We start from the raw sequence: 20069 nt of genomic DNA on the forward strand, positions 1-20069 counted from the left end.
ACACCCTCCTGTCCCAGCCTTCTGAATGCTGCTGGGATTACAGGCATGAACCATCATGACTGGCTTATTCCTTAGATTTTGATTATTTCTTTCTGGCTTGAAGTTTTCTAGAAAACTTCATTGTCCTTCACAGAGGGACGGTAAATCTTGGGGCCCCGGAGGAATGCACCCGATGTGGGTGTAGCTGAGGTCAGAGGCAAGTGAGGAAGGGACTGGGGCTTGGCCTGGTTGTCTGAGTGATGGAGCTGTGTGCATTTGTCAGAAGAGTTCAGAGCCTGCCCGGGAGGCCATCCATGGCCTGGACTGGCCTGATAGGGACCTCCTTCCTGCCACAGGTCTTGGCCTACATTCTCCAGAGGGAGATCCATGAACCCGAGTGCCGACACCTATCCAGGAAGTTCACCGAATGGGCCTATGGGCCAGTGCACTCCTCCCTTTATGACCTGTCCTGCATTGACACCTGTGAAAAGAACTCGGTTCTGGAGGTGATCGCTTACAGCAGCAGTGAGACCCCTGTGAGTGGCCAGGGCCAGGACAACATGTACCCAGCCTGACCCTGCCCTTGCTCCAGCACCACCTAACTTCTCACCTGAAAGCCTACTGCCACGAGCTACTACATGTGTCCTGTAGACCTATTGCACCTCCTTTCTCTTGTGTTTCCCTTAGCAAATGAACGGCAGCCATTAGCTCATAAAAAGGATAACATCTCAGAAGTACAGAGATAAGGACAGCTCTCCTCTCTATGTCACGTAGAAAGCTTCATGGAACCTTTTTATTTGTGTAAGCGGGATCACGCCGAGCACACTGGAGGGCAAGCAGTTGTTTTTGCTTACTGACGTGTGTTGCAGTTAACTTTATATTAGCTTGCAGGCGTCTGTCTCACTTAAAAGCTGTTGGCTAGCATTCACCCACAGGATAGTCAGGCTATCTGCAGTTACAGCACACTGCAGGCTGTTGATTGACACGAGCCTCAGGATTTCACCTGAAAGATAAGTTAAACTGGAATCTCCATATCAAAAAGTTTGCCCACCCAATGTATTTCTTCTTGTTGTTTTTGGAGACAGGGCTTGCTCTGCAGCCCAGGCCAGCCTTGGACTCCTGATCCTCCTCACTCTAAAGTGCCAGGGCTGTAAGCCAGGGCCACCACACCCTGCAGTGAGGAGGAACATCATTATGCACTTGCTGGCCTTTTGTACTTCTTTGGTGGCTCTCCAAAGGTTTACAGGACTGTGTGCTGGCTTCTCCTTGTTTATAGACACTCTTGGTTTCTGAATGAACCGGTCTTTATTGCTCATGCTGAAGTGTACTTCTTCTGCCTGTCTGTCTTTTGCCTTTTAATTTCATGCGCAGCACCCTTTACTTAGAAAAGGGTTTCATTCTGATAGGGTCAAGCTCCTTGGTGGTGCTTGTTTTTCTTTCTTATGGCTTCTGGGCTGGTGCCGTGCTCTGACCTTCAGAGTTGCACAGCGGCCTCTCTGCCTTCTCATTCCGCTCATTGGTAGGTTCTTCATTTTAGCTACTCATCTAGAGTTTACGTTTGTGTCCCGAAGATGGCATTTTACTCAGTGTTTCTGGCTCTGAGTGAAGGCTCGGCCATACTGAGTAGTCTATAAGCCACCACACCCGTCCTCTCTTCCTAAAGTCATACTGCAAACTTCAGAAGTAGACTTGGGAGCTGAAGTCCATCATGGGCTGCCATCGTGCCTCACTGGATGAAGTTGTATTTATAGGACCAGAGTCCAAGGAAGGTGAGGCTGGCCTATTTTGCCCTGTCAGCCCCACCTAGGCTGCCATGTTGAATCTGGCCTCTGAGTTCTTAAAGAGGAGGTCTGATTAGAGCATGGCCTCCTCACAGACTGAGGAATTTAACTTGGAGGAGAAAAAGCTCAGGGACAGCCATCAACAATTCATGTCCCCAGTGCTTTCTGGTGGGTCATTCGGCTTGAGCTGATACACTGATGGAAGGCAGAGGTGACCATTTTACTCCAAGTAATAGATCATCCCTGTAGTTAATATCTCCTTAGAGGCCCTTGACGGAGTGAGGAGGTTCCCATCTCCCAAAGTGTATAAGGAGCCACACAAAAGTGTCTCTGTGCTAGAGGTTAAGCCCGGTAGAGAGGCTAGGACAAGCTACCTTGGACTCATCTGCTATACACCCTCGGTCCCATGAGCCCTCAAGCCTTTGGATATGAGACGTTTGCCTAAAGTTACTTTAAATGACAGTATTTGGCACTGTCCCCCTGCTCTAGGACAGGCCTTTTAGGTCCCTCGACATATCATGTATAGGTACTTGTCATCTCTGCCTGACCTGGGGCTGCACACAGGAGAAATAAAGAGCGCAAAGGCAACCTCAACTTCCCCAGGGCCATCTTGTCTGGGAGTGAAGAGAGCCGATTGTTAGAAATGACGGGATTAGATGGTTGGTTAATACTGAAGTCCTTAAGTGAGCCCTTAGGGTAGTGGTTCTCAACCTTCCTAGCGCTACCACCCATTAGTTCAATGCCTCATGTTGTGGTGAGCCATCCCCCAACATAATTATTTTCATTGCTACTAAATAGCTGTATTTTCACTACTGTTATGAATTACAATGTAAATATCTGTGTTTTCTGAGGGTTTAGGCAACCCCTGTGAAAGGGTTGTTCCGCCCCCAGGTTGAGAACCACTGATTTAGGGCCTGCCCAGTTTCTCACCAGTCAGTGTACTCATGGAGACACCGAAGCTATGAACCTGGTCAGTCGAGGAACCACAGCAGAGCAGGGACCAACCCCAGGCCCTGGCTGCACAATGCCTCAGACCTCTGGTGACTCGTGGTTGCTTGGCATGCTGAGGGGATATTCTTCCTTAACTGTGTGGGCTACATGGGTGTGAGGAACGCCACAGACTGGTGTGGCTATCCTGGTAGTTGCCAGTGCAGCAGTGAGCCTCGCTTCTCTCTACTCCCGTAGAACCGTCATGACATGCTTCTCGTGGAACCCTTGAACCGACTCCTACAGGACAAGTGGGACAGATTTGTCAAGCGCATCTTCTACTTCAACTTCTTCGTTTACTGCTTGTATATGATCATCTTCACCGCGGCTGCCTACTATCGGCCTGTGGAAGGCTTGGTGCGGCCAGGAATGCGGGCCCTGTTCAGGGGTTGGGGTTGGGGTTGGGGTGGGGTGAGGCATTTCCCTAAGATGCTGTAGGCTCCAGGACCAGGACTTGCCTGGGAATACCCTTCCTAGCTCACTGAGAGGTGGAGAGACTGACGGGAGAGCCTTGCTTCCTTGGCCTCCCTCAGTTTCTCTCTTGTAGGCTGATCCAACTCTGGACTTTGTCTTTTAAGTCAGTAAGGTTCTGGGAGGTTGAACATGTGAGCACTGAAGTTTCTGAGTATCGGGACTCAGAACTGGGGAGGCAGCCACCCTTGGGCTGGGTGCCTGTAGATCATGGGGTGGTGGAAGCCCCCATTCCACTTGCTGGCCTGCACGGTTTAGCTCACCTGCTCATTCATTACAAATTTGTTTCTTAGGCCTGTCCCCTTCAATACTTCTTTTGTGCTGGGCTGGGTGCTATCTCTCAGCTCAGCTTAGGGTGAGACTCTATCCTTCTCTGAGCTGTGGACTCTGTTAAGTCTCTGAGTTGAGTCCTTCTCATTTAATACCCACGGCATGGATTTTCCATCCTATATTTAGAGCACTTTACCTGTAAATTTGGCGTAAAAACTGGAGTTCTGTCTGTGCATAAAAGGCACTTAGTGACTTCATTTGAAAAGAAAAGAAAATGGTATGGGTATAGCTCAGTGGCATAGTGCTGGCATAGGATGCACGAGACCTTGAGTTTGACTCCCAGCCCTCCAGCATTGAAACAAAGTAACAAAAAGAAAGGATACACACATTTTGCTAGAGAGAGGAGACATATGCTAATAAGTAGGATAAGTGAGTATGCTAGCACTTGCAGAGGCCCAGTGACATGCATTTCCAGAAAATGTGGCTAAAACACTAGGACTGTACACATGGGTGTGTGGAGGACAGATTCCCCCCTCCTCTGCTCCATCCATGGTGAGCTTTGACCTTACCTCCTGGTGGAGCAGCTGGGCACCATAGGCTGTGGGAAGGATGGGATTTATAACACAGCAGGTCTGTAAGAGTACCTTCACCTACCCTGTCACCCACTCTCATCCACTCAGAGCCCTGGACAGGAGGGACATTGCTTGGGGGAATAGCACAGCACTGGAAGGATCCTTTCATACCCAGAGACTCGGGGAAGCAAGTCTTACAAAGGGACCATCTTGCAGATGTCCCATGATAACTCATTGTCTCTATGCTTCTCTCCTTAAAATTAGTGTTGTTGTTGTATATGTGTATGACAATTGTGTGTGTGCTCGCACGTGGAAATTGGAAAAAAAAAAAAACTATTGGGAGTTATCTCTGTCCTTTCACAATGGGTTCTGGGGGCCAAAATGAGTTCCCAGGCCTATGCAGAGCACAATTCTTCCTGTGGAGTCAGCTTGCTAGGCCTGTTTCTCTCTTTTAATGGAGGCTTGGCTCCTAGGCAGGAGCCAAGTCTTAATTATGAGGCTTGGTACCTGGTGGCACCTGGTGAGTGTTTGTTGACTGGATGAATGAGTTATCTCCTCCATGCCTTACAGCCCCCCTATAAGCTGAAAAACACCGTTGGGGACTATTTCCGAGTCACCGGAGAGATCTTGTCTGTGTCAGGAGGAGTCTACTTCTTCTTCCGAGGGGTAAGCATCCCTTCACAAGTTGTGGGCTTCTACTGTTGCTGACAAACACTGAGAGAACAAGGGCTGAGAGCTGAGTGGGTAAAGCTGAAAACCCGCAGGTGTGTTCATGGCTGGGTTTCGGGGACCACCCAGCATATTCTCAAGGGCACATGGAGATCAAGTGGATCTCCGCTGCTAAGTCTCATGGCTGTTCTTGTGGGAAGGGTCTTTTCTTTGACTGCTTGCTTGGGAAGCTCCAGGGGCCCTCTACCTAGCACTCATACTGAGCACTAGTCTAACAGTGAAATGCGGCTGTGTCCGGCTTTTGTTTCATGAGTGCTAGCCCTCCTGCTCACACAGTAAGCACTTTTCTGACTGTGGATTCTCCTCAGGAACCAGGGTCTTTTCTTTGAATGTTCTCAACTGCTGAATTTTACATCAACTCCTCTGTAAAAACTAGAGCTTAGGGAATACATGGTTTATGGTTTTCTTTGAGTATAATTTAGGGCAGGGGTGAAAACACAGGGACATGAAAAGAGAGCTGAATGGAGAATTTGAAATCATTATGGTCTTTTAAAAATTTATGTATTTTTTAATCTTTTAAAAACATTTTATTTATATGAGTACACCGTAGCTATCTTTAGACACACCAGAAGAGGGCATTGGATCTCATTACAAATGGTTGTGAGCCACCATGTGGTTGCTGGGAATTGAACTCAGGACCTCTGGAAGTCAGTGCTCTTAACCACTGAGCCACCTCTCTAGCCCTGGGTTTTTGACATGAGGTTTCCCTGTGTAACCTAGTCTGCTTGAGTTCTTGATCTTCTTGCCTTAGCTTTTCTAGTGCTAGGATGACCAGTGTGCAGTACTACACCTGTTAGATCATTGTGATTTTTTTTTCTTTTTTTCAGAGCTGGGAACCGAACCCAGGGCCTTGCGCTTGCTAGGCAAGCGCTCTACCACTGAGCTAAATCCCCAACCTGATCATTGTGATTTTAACCTACAAACGTCACCGTGTGTGTGTGTGTGTGTGTGTGTGTGTGTGTGTGTGTGTGTGTGTGCTTATTATCTTAGTGTATTTGGCCTTATGGTTTCAGAGGGCTAGAATCGTGATGGAGGAATGGAGGTTGGGGTAGCTGGGGGCTGGAGCAGAAGTTGAGAACTCACATTTTGAATGACAAACAGGAGTCAGAGATAGAGAGAGGGGGGGAGAGAGAGAAAGAGGGAGGGAGAGAGAGAGGGAGGGAGGGAGAGAGAGAGGGAAGGAGAGAGGGAGGGAGACAGGGGGAGGGAGAGAGAGAGGGAAGGAGAGAGGGGGAGGAGAGAGAGAGAAGGAGGGAGGGAGAGAGAGAAAGAGGAGAGAGAGAGAGAGAGAGAGAGAGAGAGAGAGAGAGAGAGAGAGCGCACTGAGGATGGTGGCAAGAGAAAATTTCGAAACCTCAAAGCCTGTCCTCAGTGACACAAGTCCTTCAGCCAAGTCACACATCTCAGTCCTTCCCAAACAGTCCCACCATTTTGGGGATGAAGTACTCAAACCCACGAGCCTCTGGGGACAGTCTCATCCAACACCGCACTTATTTTTATGCCCTGTCTTCATGGAAACACTGTCTTTTCACAATTGTGGTTTACATTATCTAAGAAAGTAGAAAGCCCTAGCAGCAGGTGGGCACCTCTTAGCAAACAGAGGTTAAGTTGGGGGCAATGCGTGTAGGTATTTTGGAGAGGATTTCCCAGCCTCCAAAGGTGGATCTGGCAAGTTGGTTCAGTTGAGGCTGCGTAAAGGGATTCTTGCTATGATGTTGCGCTCAATATAGAACAGTATGGTGGAGGTGGGAGGGCAAACTAGAAGAGAGGGAATTCTCAGCCCTGCCCTGGGATCACAGCAGCTGACATGATTTTGGTGACCTTTTTCCTCAATTGCCTTCTAGATACACTTGTAATCGCAGTCTAGGTTTTTAAAGCTCTCCATGGGTCACATAGTGTCACCCACCCCGTTAGCCTGATTTACTGCTGCTCCATTCTTCATGCTCCTTGCTGGAACCCATCCCAGTGTTCCAATATGATGGCATGATGAAAGAATTCTGGGAGCTTCCCATTCAGTCACATCTAACACTTCCAAGAAACTCACTTTGTCTGTTTATCTGCAGATTCAATATTTCCTGCAGAGGCGACCATCCCTCAAGAGTTTGTTTGTGGACAGCTACAGTGAGATACTTTTGTAAGTGGTACTTTATGCTCTGTTTGACCTCCTGAGGTTAGTTCTCCCTCATTCTCTCACCTATGCTTGGGCAGGCACATAGTAGGGCCTCAGTAAGCATGTTGAAGCAATGGTGGGAGGCACTCTAACAATATTAATCAGACGAATCAATATCAACCCTTGTTTACTCTGCCAGATAAGTCAGGTGCTGGGATCGACAGACTGTCACAGGTCACATGATTTACAGTTGGAATTACTTTGTCCACAGTGTGCATGTCCCTGCCACTCACTGGGTCAACACTGGGAGACAGAGGTGAAGTATACATATTTTTTGCCATCAGGAATTTCCAGTGTGTAAGGCAGTTTTTTTTTTTTTATCCCAGCTTCATGACACCTTGGACTAGATACTTCAGTGGGTGGGAAAGGGACTGTCCCGTACACTGAGCATTTAGCAGCATCCATAGCCTCTCCCTGCTAGGTGTCAGCAGCCAGCCCCCATCTTCCTGTCTTGAGTATCAAAACTGCCTACAGCTAGATACCGACAAAAGCTCTCTCCCTGTTGTGGGTGGGGGCAGCAGCCGGGGCAGTGTGTGCTCCTGGGTGAGAGCTGCTGCTTTTAGAGGAGACCAACGAGCAAAGGCACATGTGCAGCAGAGAGCCTCTGCTCATAAGATAGACTAGAACCTGCAGAATCCACCCTGCACAGAGGCCTTCAACCAGGGCTCCTGGATCTTCACTTAGACTTCCTTCCCTTTTCCTCTCAATCCTGGGACTTTTCTTGTCGGGTGTGATTAAGGAGTTGGGTTCTAGTGCTGTCGTGACTAGTTTGTTCCTACGATTTATAAACCTCATGTTCCCACTCTGATCTTCAGAGACCTTTATTTTAGTCCCAAAGGGCAGGCCTAAGCTGCAGGGTCTGCAGCAACTGGCTGTCACAATACTGATTTTCCTGAAAGAAGAAATTTTCTTCTACATAGCGCTATGCTAGTAGACTCAAGATTCCATTTCCAAAAGGTATAGCCACATTGTAGTGATGTTAGCACACACACACACACACACACACACACACACACACACACACACTCACACACACTCACACACACACAAGAAATTACACTTTTATTATAGAACATATAGTTTTATTCTATCAAAACAAAGGTATATAGCATTCATTTTATCAAAACCACTCATTCATACTGACATAAATCACATGAGTGCAAAAGTGTTTAAGGCCGAACCAGTTTTTTGCCCCAAACCCTTCCCATTCTCTGAAACCCTCTATCTTCTGTCACCTATTCCCGACATGGACAAGGCTTTAGCATCCTTCTCCCTGTCTGCCATCATCCCAATGTGATTACATAATATTTTGTTAGTCAGTAGTCAGCATTTGTATTTATGCCTTTGTAAAAATCCCTAACTGTCGAACAGCTTCCTAATAGTCCTAACACTTGTTTTGTTTGCCCTGAGGCTACCTCCCTCAATTTCCCCTTGTTTAGTACACATCGTACACAATGTTAATTCTTTCCACACATCCTGAAGCAGGTGCAATTTCCCATAAATTCAAGCCCCTAAATTACAACGTGTGGTCAACCCCCCTTGAGGGATTTCTTTCTAGAGTTTTCTTTCCTTTTGTTTGTTTGAGACAGGGTCTCACTATGTAGCCCATCTGGTCCCTGTTATAACTCACAGCAAGCTTCCTGCCTTTGCATCTGCAGTGCTGGGGTGACAGATATATGCCACCATATTCCATTTGCTGTTCTTTCATTCTGACTGGGTTTTTCCCAGCCTGATTCTTCTTCTCACCCTGGTGAGATTCTTCTCTCTGCTGCCAGCCTTGGACTTCTCACAGCTCTTGCCCCTTTGTCCCGTCTTCCTCTCTCTTGGCCTGTTCTCGTTTCCCCGCACAGTCTGTTGTATTTTCAGCGGGGCAGCCCTGAGGGGAGACGCTCACTCTGTACAGTGCCGTGTGCATAAGCACTCATCTCATAGGTTGGCGTATTCAATACATTTCCCACTTATATTTTTGACGTACGATGGATTGTGCAGGGTGTGACTATTATAAACCAAGGAACCATATTTACATTGTGCTTCTAAGAATAAGATCTTTGCATCCCAACATGCCATATGTTTTGCTCCTTGTGCCTGCAGAGAAGGTGTGGGCTAAAAGGAAGCAGGCAGCCCAGTCTCAGCTGCAAATGGCTACGTTCTCACTCTTTCAATTCTTGCAGCTCCAGGCCCTTTTGTTCTTGGTTTCCCCTAAGCTGGTCTCCTTTGCCTCTGCCCCTAGCTTTGTACAGTCGCTGTTCATGCTGGTGTCTGTGGTACTGTACTTCAGCCAACGCAAGGAGTATGTGGCTTCCATGGTGTTCTCCCTGGCCATGGGCTGGACCAACATGCTCTACTATACCCGAGGATTCCAGCAGATGGGCATCTATGCTGTCATGATTGAGAAGGTGGGTTCCCAAGTGTGTTTTCCACAGAGCCCTGTTTGCCCAGTTGATGTGAGATACTGTCCTATGCACTCTGCTCGCCTCTCTGTATCTTCCGGGGAGCCATTGGCTTAGTGACTAGCTTATTTATTCCCCAAGAATCAAGCAACCTGGCACTGACCCTGACATGGAGGTTTTCTTCAAACTTCCTGTCTCTGCATCCCGAACTGCCGTCTCCCAATGTGAACAAAAGCCACGGGAGAGGTGTGAGTGATTCCTTCATGATGTCTGAACTGAAAACTGTAGAATCCAGCTCTGGAAGGTTCCTGCCCCATGTTCTTTGGCCACTCCAGGCTGATACCGCCCGGGTCATTCCTGTATTCCTCCCAGGGCTGGGCTTGTCTTTCATGAGCCTGTTCTTTCCTGCAGATGATCCTCAGAGACCTGTGCCGGTTTATGTTCGTCTACCTCGTGTTCTTGTTTGGATTTTCCACAGGTAACAGGCTGAGTCCAGGCTGGCGGGGAGGCAGGTCTGTTGCTTGTTTGACTTCCTTAGGGTTCTGCAGAGCCAGGGGAGGAGGATCCAGGTAGGAAAGACAGGAGCATGTTTGCCAGTGACAGAATAGGTAAACGGCACATCGACATGAGCCTGAGAACTTGAACGTGTAATGTATGAGATGTGCTCGGTCATTTTAGAGACACTGTGCTAGTGGCTTTCTGTATAGCTATGCTTTTTGCTCAGCTTTTACCCAAATCATTTTTACACTATTTCAGACTCACAAGAAAGTTTTAAGAGTTGTAAGAATGACTTCTCTCTTCTTACTGAGATTCCCCAATTTTACCATTTTAAAATCTGTCTCTGTCTCTCTCTTCCATCTCTGTTTCTTTGTCTCTTTTTTTCCTTCTCTTCCCTAGTCCTCTTCCCCCTTTCTCCTCTCTTCCTTTCTTTTTTTCCTTGTGCTGGAGACTGAACCCAGGGTCTAATACATACAGGCAAATGCCCACTGAGTTTCAGGGCCAGCCTTCAAGCAATTCCCCAACCCCACCATTCCTCGCATCTTTAGTCCCTGGCATTTTATCATAAGGAAGAGTTTTCCTCCCTCTCTACAATTGAATTTATTCAATGCAAGGATGGCCCTGGGGTTCCTTTTACTCTGTGTAGATTCACACGGTCACTTCAGTCATAAGCCTTATTACCATTTGTTACTTTGAAACTGATATCTGGCCTTTGGGAGCCCCCAACAACTGGATCCTTGGCCCCTCTAACTGATTCACATCCTGTTGTGACCACATGCCTTTGCCTCAGCCCTTGTCTGACGTCTGCAGTTAGATGGTTCCTGAGACATGCCCGTCTCTGCTCCCATGCTACTGTTTATTTTATCCCTCTTGCCTGAGAGGGATGAGTGCCCATGACTGGAAGAGGGACCTGATAGGTACGGGCTGTGGCACTTGAAGTTATGCGTATCAGTACAGGAAGGGCATGGGCTCAGTGAGTTCTTGGGTGGTGGTGTATAGTAAGTAAAGGACTCAGCTGCTTAGCAGTTCTCAAGCTTGGTACTACACTTGCAGAGAAGAATGTTATCAGGAGCCACTCGGCTTTGAATTGCTCGACATCCATGGGTTGAGTGGACTCTAAAAGACATGGTGTGGCTGGCAAAGTGAGCCAGGCCTGTCTCGTCGGGTTGAGCAGGTTGTGTGCTGTTCAAAGGCCTCAGTGTGTGCGTGGTCTACACAGCTTTGCATAGTTCTCCAAGCACTTTCTCTGCCAGATCATGACAGCGCTCTTTCAACAAAGCAGAGTTTTACTACGGTTTCATGCTGTGGTGGGGTGGGGAGGTGCTACATGGCTGAGTGACTTTCCTGCTTTGGGGTGCTGGGGTCGCAGAGGTATGGACCAGGAGGTCTGGGGTCTTGGTTTTCATCCAGCCACACCCCTTGCTCTTGTGACCTGTAGCTGTGGTGACACTGATTGAGGATGGGAAGAATAACTCTCTGCCTATGGAGTCCACACCACACAAGTGCCGGGGGTCTGCCTGCAAGCCAGGTAACTCTTACAACAGCCTGTATTCCACATGTCTGGAGCTGTTCAAGTTCACCATCGGCATGGGCGACCTGGAGTTCACTGAGAACTACGACTTCAAGGCTGTCTTCATCATCCTGTTACTGGCCTATGTGATTCTCACCTACATCCTTCTGCTCAACATGCTCATTGCTCTCATGGGTGAGACCGTCAACAAGATTGCACAAGAGAGCAAGAACATCTGGAAGCTGCAGGTGGGCATCAGAGTGTGTGTGTGTGTGTGTGTGTGTGTGTGTGTGTGTGTGTGTGGCGGGGGAGTGCAGCCTGGAGGCTGCTCCCTGTTCCTTCTGCTGTTACACAGAGGGTTGAATGAGCCCTTGTGGGATTGAGGAGGGGGCAGGGAGCACAACGGGACCCAGGGATCAACATCATCAGCTCCCTTGCTAGACTCCCTTCCCATGGACATCCCTGTTGTCCCTCATCTACAAGCAGTCGGGTGAGCCTAGCTAGATACTGTAACTGATAGATGCTGTATTTGGCCCAGGGCTGAGCAATCCCAGAGGGCAGTAGATGTCGGCTTAGCCCCATGGGTTATCCATGGTTTAGGTGAGCACTGGACAACAACCACATGGGTACTGCTCCCATGGGGTGGGCCCTAAGTATTCTCTTTCTAAGTCACATGGATCATCTTTGTCTTCAGATCCCCCACCATCAAAGCATTGCTCTTACCCACAAACATTGACTGGATGGCGGGCCCTGCTCTAAGTGTCTGTCTTACCTGACTTCACTTCACCTTTCCCAATCCTCTGAAGGGAATTCTGCCAGCATCTCATCTTTAGACAAACCACTGAGGTCTAGAGATGTCATCTCTCTGTGTTTCAAGCCACACAGCTGGCAGGTAGCAGAGTCAGGGTTTAGACCCAGCAAACTGGACTCTGATCTTGCATAGCACCCCACATGGTCCCTTTGTGAGCTCCATCAACTCCTAGGGCTGCCTTCCTGGAATTAGCCGGCAGCTGGCCAAGCACAGGAAGGCTTGGTTGGTCGCCTTCATGGATCATGTGCCTGCCGGGCATTAGAAACAGACCTGTAGTAGGCTGCTCCTGGGACTGAGATTCTGGAGCGGGTGATCCATGCTGGTGGCCTGTTTCCTTTTCCACCAGAGAGCCATCACCATCCTGGATACAGAGAAGAGCTTCCTGAAGTGCATGAGGAAGGCCTTCCGCTCTGGCAAGCTGCTGCAGGTGGGGTTCACTCCTGACGGCAAGGATGACTACCGGTGGTGTTTCAGGTAAGGCCAAAGCAGGAGTCAGAGCTGAGAACTGGTCTCAGTCCTGTACATGGGGGACCCTTCTGGGGCCCGATGAAGGTGTAGAGATTAGGCTCAGGGCTCCCTGGGGCTAGTCATAGAAATGGGGGACTCTGAAGACCAGCAACAGGTCCAGGGGCCACCATAGGATCCAGCTATGGGCACAGGACACCTATCTCAGATCTGAGGAGGTAAAACTTCCAACATTAAGCACTGAAAAACTTGAGGTGTCCAAAAATGGCTACCTGGTGAACAGAGCCAAGCTCAGGAATCCAGTGTTTAAAATTCTTGGGCCTTGCGGTGTGGCGGGAAATGAGGGGTGTCCATAAAATAAGCCCTGGCTGTCCCTCTGCCTGCTATGTCTCCAACCTAATATGAGGGCTGTTCAGCCGTAGACTGCTGGCCTCCCAGACTCTGTCCCCTCCCCCACAGGGTGGACGAGGTAAACTGGACTACCTGGAACACCAATGTGGGTATCATCAACGAGGACCCAGGCAACTGTGAGGGCGTCAAGCGCACCCTGAGCTTCTCCCTGAGGTCAGGCCGAGGTGAGGTGTGCTGGATTCGCCCATGGCAGGGAGGGGCCCGACACTGGGATGGAGGGGTCCCAACTCCATCTTGACTTTCCTCACATCAGATCTCAGCCCATGCTTAGTGGCAGGTGCATCTCCTCAAACACATCTGTCTGTACAAGGAACACTACCAGAGTCTCCCTGAATTCATTACCCATTTTATTTCAAATGAACTTTTGGTTGTTGCATGCTCATAAACCTTTTAATATAGCCAATATTTTCAAGACCCTCCCACATTCAGTCATGCGACTCCATATGGGGTCATAGTCCACAGTTTGAGAAGCTGGGTGTTAGACTATGCAGTATTGTCGCAGAAATCTTGGAGGGTTTGTTCATTTTGCCCTTAATGTTTTTGTTTCTCAAATGTGATCTGTTAATTCCATCCAGAGAATTTTGAACTTCAAACTTTAAGCCTTTTAGTTTTAGAGTTTCCATGTCTTTCTGTTGAAGTTTCCGTTTCTTTGCTGAGAGGTCCTCTAGCCATTCCTTCATTAGCAGCACGGTTCCTCTGCTTCTTTTTTGAACATATTAATAAGTCACTTAATACTTTCTGTCAGCTAAGGGGTGGACTGGCTCAGAGGTAGCGCTCTCAGCTTGGCAAGCACGAGTCAGCGGTCCCTAGCTAATCCCAACATCTGGGTGGTCTTGGCATCCATTTCTCTTAACTGCTCTTTTTTTGTGGTAGAGGACCACGTTGCCCTGGTTTTAGGTCCAGTATTTTCACTCTGTGGATAAGCTAGTGTGGAACCTGGATTTGGTTACCTTCCCTCAAAGATACTTCGGTTATTGGGGAATCGCCTTAAGTGTGTACATGTGTAAGGGTGTCTCTGCACTCCATCTATGCTCCCTTCTTGCACTCAAGCTTAAGTGTGTCCACCCCACTTCCAACCCCACTGCAGGCATCTCTGTTAACCTCTCACCATCGGCAAGGAACGTCTAATTCTCAGCCAAGGACTTGTGGGTAACCACCTTACCCCCAAAACGACCACTTCCCCAACGTTCTCCTGTGCTCTTTTCTACTGACTCTAGCTGTGTCAGCTGCTAGGATAGCTGCTTTCTCTTTAGCTTAGGGGAAACTCCACACTCTATAGGATGGCTGCTTACTGTCCTGTACTTGGTAAGGCTGTCTCTAAGCAGAGAGATGGGGTGTTCATAGGGTTCCTCTTGTCAATGCCATGTCTCTTAGGGTTTATAGTAGCTCACGGCTGTCACCTCAGGCCTAAACACATCTGCTGAATGGAATTCTGCTCAGCTTATGACTGTCATGAGCAGGATCATCCATTACAGTTGGATATGGAGATCTATCTCATCAAAGGCTCACTCGGGGGCTGGGGATGTAGCTCAGTGGTGGCTGAGCACTTGTTTAGCATGTGATTCCATGTGAGCACAGAAAACGTAGGCTCACCTTTGGGTATCAGATCCCTGCTCTGGGGCTTTATTAATTTCACACAGGTCCACAGCAGTTCTGTGACTTTCCTAGGAATGTAATTGGAAGGACTCCCTGGTCACGTTATCACCCTTGCTCACTATTCCCTCAATTGGCTAGGTTTGCTAACACTGTCAGATCTACTCAAAGCCTGCTTTGTGCGTGATCTGAGTGGCTTACCATGATCTTTCTATTTACTTAGTTAGCTTTTGTTGGTTCAAACTTCTAGAGTCTGACACTGGGCAGTTTATTTTAGATATATTTAAGTACAGCAACAAGGGTTGGGGATTTAGCTCAGTGGTAGAGCACTTGCCTAGCAAGCACAAGGCCCTGGGTTTGGTCCTCAGCTCCGGAATAAAAAAGATGCTGGGATTAAGTACAGCAGCATTGGGGGTTGGGGGAGAGTTTCCTGGTGACAGTTATCACAGTAAAGTTCGTGGTGTGACTAACATGTGGCCTCTTCCAAACGAATGGGTTTTATAGCTTAAATGCATAGGGAAAGGTCTGCTGTGGTCTAGGTCATCATAGAGATCACCAAGCTACATGTGACGTCTCCCTTAGGGATGGGTTCTGTTGACTGAGAGACAATGCTCAAGACAAAGGTTTATAGAGAAAGAATCTGGGATAAACATAGTCTGGGGAATTTGGGTGTGACCTGACCCTACAGATAGCACAGGTCACCAGGCCGTTAACAATACCCACCCCAGCCTTCTGGGTAGAAAACAGATATTTGTGTCCTCTGCTGAGGAGACAACCCTGAGTATTTACATTTCTGATTTACCTAGAGCTTATCTGTGAGCACAAGGACCTTATGGCTCTCTACCCTGTACCTGTCAGTGAGATGCTATCCAGTTAGAGTAGCCATTTGGAACAGAGGCTGTGGAGTGTTACATTAGACTTCACACTTTCACTACTTGCTTTCTCTCTTTTGAAACAGTAGAAACTCCAGTGGTGATAGCCATTTAATTTAGATAACGGGGACCCCTTCTCACCAAGCTGCATGTGGTAGGAAGATGTGGGAGGTTCAGGAGAGAAAGGCCAGGGAAGGAAGGTGGGAACTGGAGGAACTTGGGAGTGTTCGGGGAGCCTTGATGAATGGCTTCTCCACCTGTATAACAAATCAAATTGACCTGCAGTTTTAGTAAAATGGCAGGTTTACTGGGACAGCTCTCAGGAAGGTTCACTGACCTCACAGGAAGTGGGGTCAGTGAAACACAAGGCTGGGCTGACGTAGGGGCTTCTTAACAGGGAGTGGGAGGAGGTTCCAATGTGATGGTGGAATACAGATAAGGTTTTATCATAGCCTTATTTTGTGAGTTTAGGGCCCTGTAGGTGGGTTTTAGATCCAGTGGTTACTTTGGGAATCCTGAAGTAGGAGCTGGCTTTATCCAGCAGGGCTCCTGATCAGAAAAGGATGGGGACTCTTGGTCCAGGATATTGTGCCTTTGTCCCAAACCATCTGGCCTAACACTTGGTACTAGAATATGTTGAATGGTGGTGGGAACCTCGGTTACCTCTGGAGACCCTGGAACTGGCTAGGTCGACACTTCCCAAACTGGGTGTCTGTACTTCTAAGCCAGTTAGTCAGGATTTCAATGGGCATTGGTAACTGAGTCTTCCTTAAGAGCTCCGTGGGACTTTAGGCCACGCCAAAGTTCTTATTTGAAGTCCAGTGTCGCCATGTCTCCCTTGGCATTTTCTTCTGTGCCATGGTGGGGCCTTGACCCTAAGTCTTATGGTCTTCAGCTGGTGTTCATCACTGTAGGACTGCCCAGGGTGGAGTTGTGTTAAAGAAATCTCTTCACCCTCCCATTTGGGCAGAGAGGCAATGAGGCCTGAAGCAGGTGTGTGATAGACTCATGAGGTATCAGGTTTACTAGGGCCTGGGGGAGGAAGAAAGTGTAAGCTATTACCTGGGTGGATGAGCTCGACTGTCCAAGAAGAGGAAATTTCATGGATCTAAGAGCTTGGAGATTATTTTTGTTTTTTTATTCCAGACAGGGTTTCTCTATGTAGCCCTGGCTTTCCTGGAACTCACTATGTAGACCAGGCTGGCCTTGAACTCACAGAGATCCATCTGTCTTGAGTGCTGGGATTAAAGGTGTGTGCCACTATAGCTGGCTAGGATTTTTTAAAAATATGTTTTTAAATGAAAATATTGTAACTTTATTTTTCTCTTCCCAACTCCTACCCATGTCCCTTCCTCCAACCTCTTTTTTACATTCATACACATACACATACATACATATATATATATACATATATACAAACACATACATATCCATATATACACAAATATAACTTGCTGAGTCTGCTTATGATTTCAAAGCTAACTACTTTGTATTGGACAACCAGTTAGGACTCTTGTCACTGGGAGAGGCTAACTCTCCCTCTCAGCAGTCCATAGGTGCCTGTAGTTCTTTGTCCAGTGGTGAGACTCTGGGAGGTTTCCTGCTCTGTATTAGCCCGTCTATTGTTATTGTTTGGGTCTTATTTAGGCAGCCATTTCTAGGAGACAGTCTCAGCAGAGTTCCCGGTCCACTGGCTCTTACAATCTTTACTTCTGTCTTAGTTAGGGTTTTATTGCTACGAAGAGACAGCATGGCCATGACAACTCTTAGAAAGGAAAACATTTAATTTAGGGCTGGCTTACAGTTTCAGAGGTTCAGTCCATTATCATCATGGTGGGAAGCCTGGCAGTGTGCATACAGACATGGTCCTGGAGGAGCCACGATATAGCTAAGTTCTATATCTTGACCTGAGAGGCAGCAGACGGGGACTGCATGGCACAGGTGGGTGTAGCTTGAGCATACATAACCTCAAAGCTCACTTCTACAACGACACAGTTCCTTCAACAAGGTCACACCTCCTAATGGTGCCACTCCATGTGGACCAAGCATTTAAACACATGAGTCTATGAAGGCCATTACTATTCAAACCACTACAGACCCCTCTTTTAAGGTCTGTGCTTAAGGTGTAGGTAGGTGTTATGTTGATGATGTATTCAGTGGACTGGGCTCTCCATGACCCATGGATCTCTGCACTGTATACACTTGTGGTTGTCAGTCATGGTCTCTCCTGTAAAGAGGAACTTCTTTGACGGAAGGGTGCCCAGGTCTCCCTTCACATGAAGATGTGAGGCCTACAAGCAAACCATGTTTTGTTTTGTTGCATCCAGGGTGGTAATGACGTGCTGCCTCTCAGTTTCAGGGAGAAACTGGAAGAACTTTGCCCTGGTTCCCCTTCTGAGGGATGCAAGCACTCGAGATAGACATGCCACCCAGCAGGAAGAAGTTCAACTGAAGCATTATACGGGATCCCTTAAGCCAGAGGATGCTGAGGTTTTCAAGGATTCCATGGTCCCAGGGGAGAAATAATGGACACTATGCAGGGGTCAATGCGGGGTCTTTGGGTGGTCTGCTTAGGGAACCAGCAGGGTTGACGTTATCTGGGTCCACTCTGTGCCTGCCTAGGCACATTCCTAGGACTTCGGCGGGCCTGCTGTGGGAACTGGGAGGTGTGTGGGAATTGAGATGTGTATCCAACCATGATCTCCAAACATTTGGCTTTCAACTCTTTATGGACTTTATTAAACAGAGTGAATGGCAAATCTCTACTTGGACACATGTTAGAGCCTGGTTTTATTCGATTTTTGATGGCTGAGATTATGAGCAAATTGAGTTCAGGAAAACAACCTTTAACTACTTTCTTTGATATGAAATGCTGGAACATTTCTCCTCTACATTCTGTTGATTATCTTACTTGCCCTGAGAACTTTTGGAGGTTTTTGTCATTTGGCAAACCCAGAGAAGGTGGGCTACACTGGGGTGCACCAATCCCATTCTCAATTCCATCAGAATCAGGTTGCTTCAGAAGTGACTTTCCCCTTTGACGTAAAATATCAGTCCTCACAAAAATGGTAGCTTCATTGCTGTTTAAATAAAAATGCAGAGCCATACCCAAAGGACATGGCAGAAAACTTTCAATGGTCTTTCATTTGTTGTAATCACAATCCTGTCCCACTCTGTGCAGTACTAAATGCGCCTACCGCTGTTAGTCTTGTAATTCATGAATAAACTATGTATGTGTCTGCAAATATGCTTTATAGCAAGTATGAACTTGGTGATAGTGATTGGGCTGGTGTTGGTAGGTGGTTCTCTGTTCAGTCTGCTTGTGCCTCTCTCTCTCTCTCTCTCTCTCTCTCTCTCTCTCTGTGTGTGTGTGTGTGTGTGTGTGTGTGTGTGTGTGTGTGCGCGCGCACACGTGCTATGATAAAACATTCATGTCAAAAGCAACTTGGGGAGGAAAGGGTTTGCTTAATCTTGAAGGTTACAGTCCCTCATCAGGTGAAGCCAAGGCAGAGACTCAAGCTTGAAGCAGAAGGTACAGAGGACTGCAGCTTATTGGACCTAAATGACAGCCAGGTTGTGCATGGAACAGCTGTGGCAAGTCAAGGGAGAAGGAGTAAAAGTATTTATCAGACCAGAGCGAACACAAAAATTTATTAAAGAGGATATAGTATGAGGAGAGGGAGACAGTGAGATTGTTATTATCATCATCATCATCATCATCATCATCATCATCATCATCATCATTTAAATTATCTTTAATCATCTTTTACACTCCAGTCATTATCCCCCTCTCGGTTTGTCTTCCCTCCAACAATTGTCGTCCCCCTAGACCCCCCCGCATCTCCAAGAGTTCCACCCACCCCACCAGGCCTCCCCACTCCCTGGGGCCTCAAGTCTCTCAAGGGTTAGGTGCGTCTTCTCTCACTGAGGCCAGATCAGGCAGTCCTCTGCTGTATGTGTGTCAGGGGCCTTGTACAAGCTAGTGTATGCTGCCTGGTTGGTGACTCAGTGTCTCAGATTTTTAGACAGAGTCTCACTATGTAACCCTGGCTGTCCTGGAACTCACTATGAAGATCAGGCTGACCTTGAACTCACAAAGATCCACCTGCTTCCTGAGTGCTGGGATTAAAGGTGTGTACCACCTATGCCCAGCAAACAGTAAGTAAATATTAAGAGAGAGAGAAAAAAAAATCACTCTATTAAGAGAATGGGGTTTTGCTTTTTTTCTTTAACAGTTAGAAGGAAGATAATTACCTGATCTTATCTTGCGTACTGTTTGTATGGGGCCCATACCTGCAAAGGTTATGTGGGTGTCTCATTAGTTTGTTAAGTAGTAAGTTTTATAGTGTCTGTTGTCTTCTTTCTTTTTTTCTACTTTAAATTATTTATTTATTAGCCACAGCACATGTATGGAGGTCAGAGGACAACTTCTGGGAGTTGGTTCTCTCCTTCTATGGTGTGGGTCCTGAGGATCAAACTCAGGTATTCAGACTTAGAGGCAAGAGACTACCTGCTGAGCCATCTTGAAGGCTCAGTTGTCTTTCTTGAGACTGACTATTA

The 20069-nt window shown here is 47.6% G+C and overlaps 1 protein-coding gene across 2 annotated transcripts in view; it reads left to right on the forward strand.

Moving 5' to 3' along the window:
- The window catches only part of Trpv1 (transient receptor potential cation channel, subfamily V, member 1), a 25924-nt gene extending 7170 nt beyond the window's left edge, over positions 1 to 18754 (forward strand). The window contains 10 exon segments of one of the 2 annotated variants that reach the window (NM_031982.1): positions 336 to 515; positions 2946 to 3104; positions 4631 to 4726; positions 6853 to 6923; positions 9190 to 9355; positions 9761 to 9827; positions 11286 to 11605; positions 12515 to 12642; positions 13093 to 13208; positions 17863 to 18285. In NM_031982.1, the coding sequence (NP_114188.1) occupies positions 336 to 515; positions 2946 to 3104; positions 4631 to 4726; positions 6853 to 6923; positions 9190 to 9355; positions 9761 to 9827; positions 11286 to 11605; positions 12515 to 12642; positions 13093 to 13208; positions 17863 to 18035 (1476 nt within the window). In that variant the 3' untranslated portion in view covers positions 18036 to 18285. 2 annotated transcript variants of the gene reach the window in all.
- Positions 18755 to 20069: the final 1315 nt, after the last annotated feature.

Source organism: Rattus norvegicus, chromosome 10 (assembly GCF_021556685.1).
Source record: "Rattus norvegicus strain SHRSP/BbbUtx chromosome 10, alternate assembly SHRSP_T2T, whole genome shotgun sequence".
Lineage (NCBI taxonomy): Eukaryota > Metazoa > Chordata > Mammalia > Rodentia > Muridae > Rattus > Rattus norvegicus.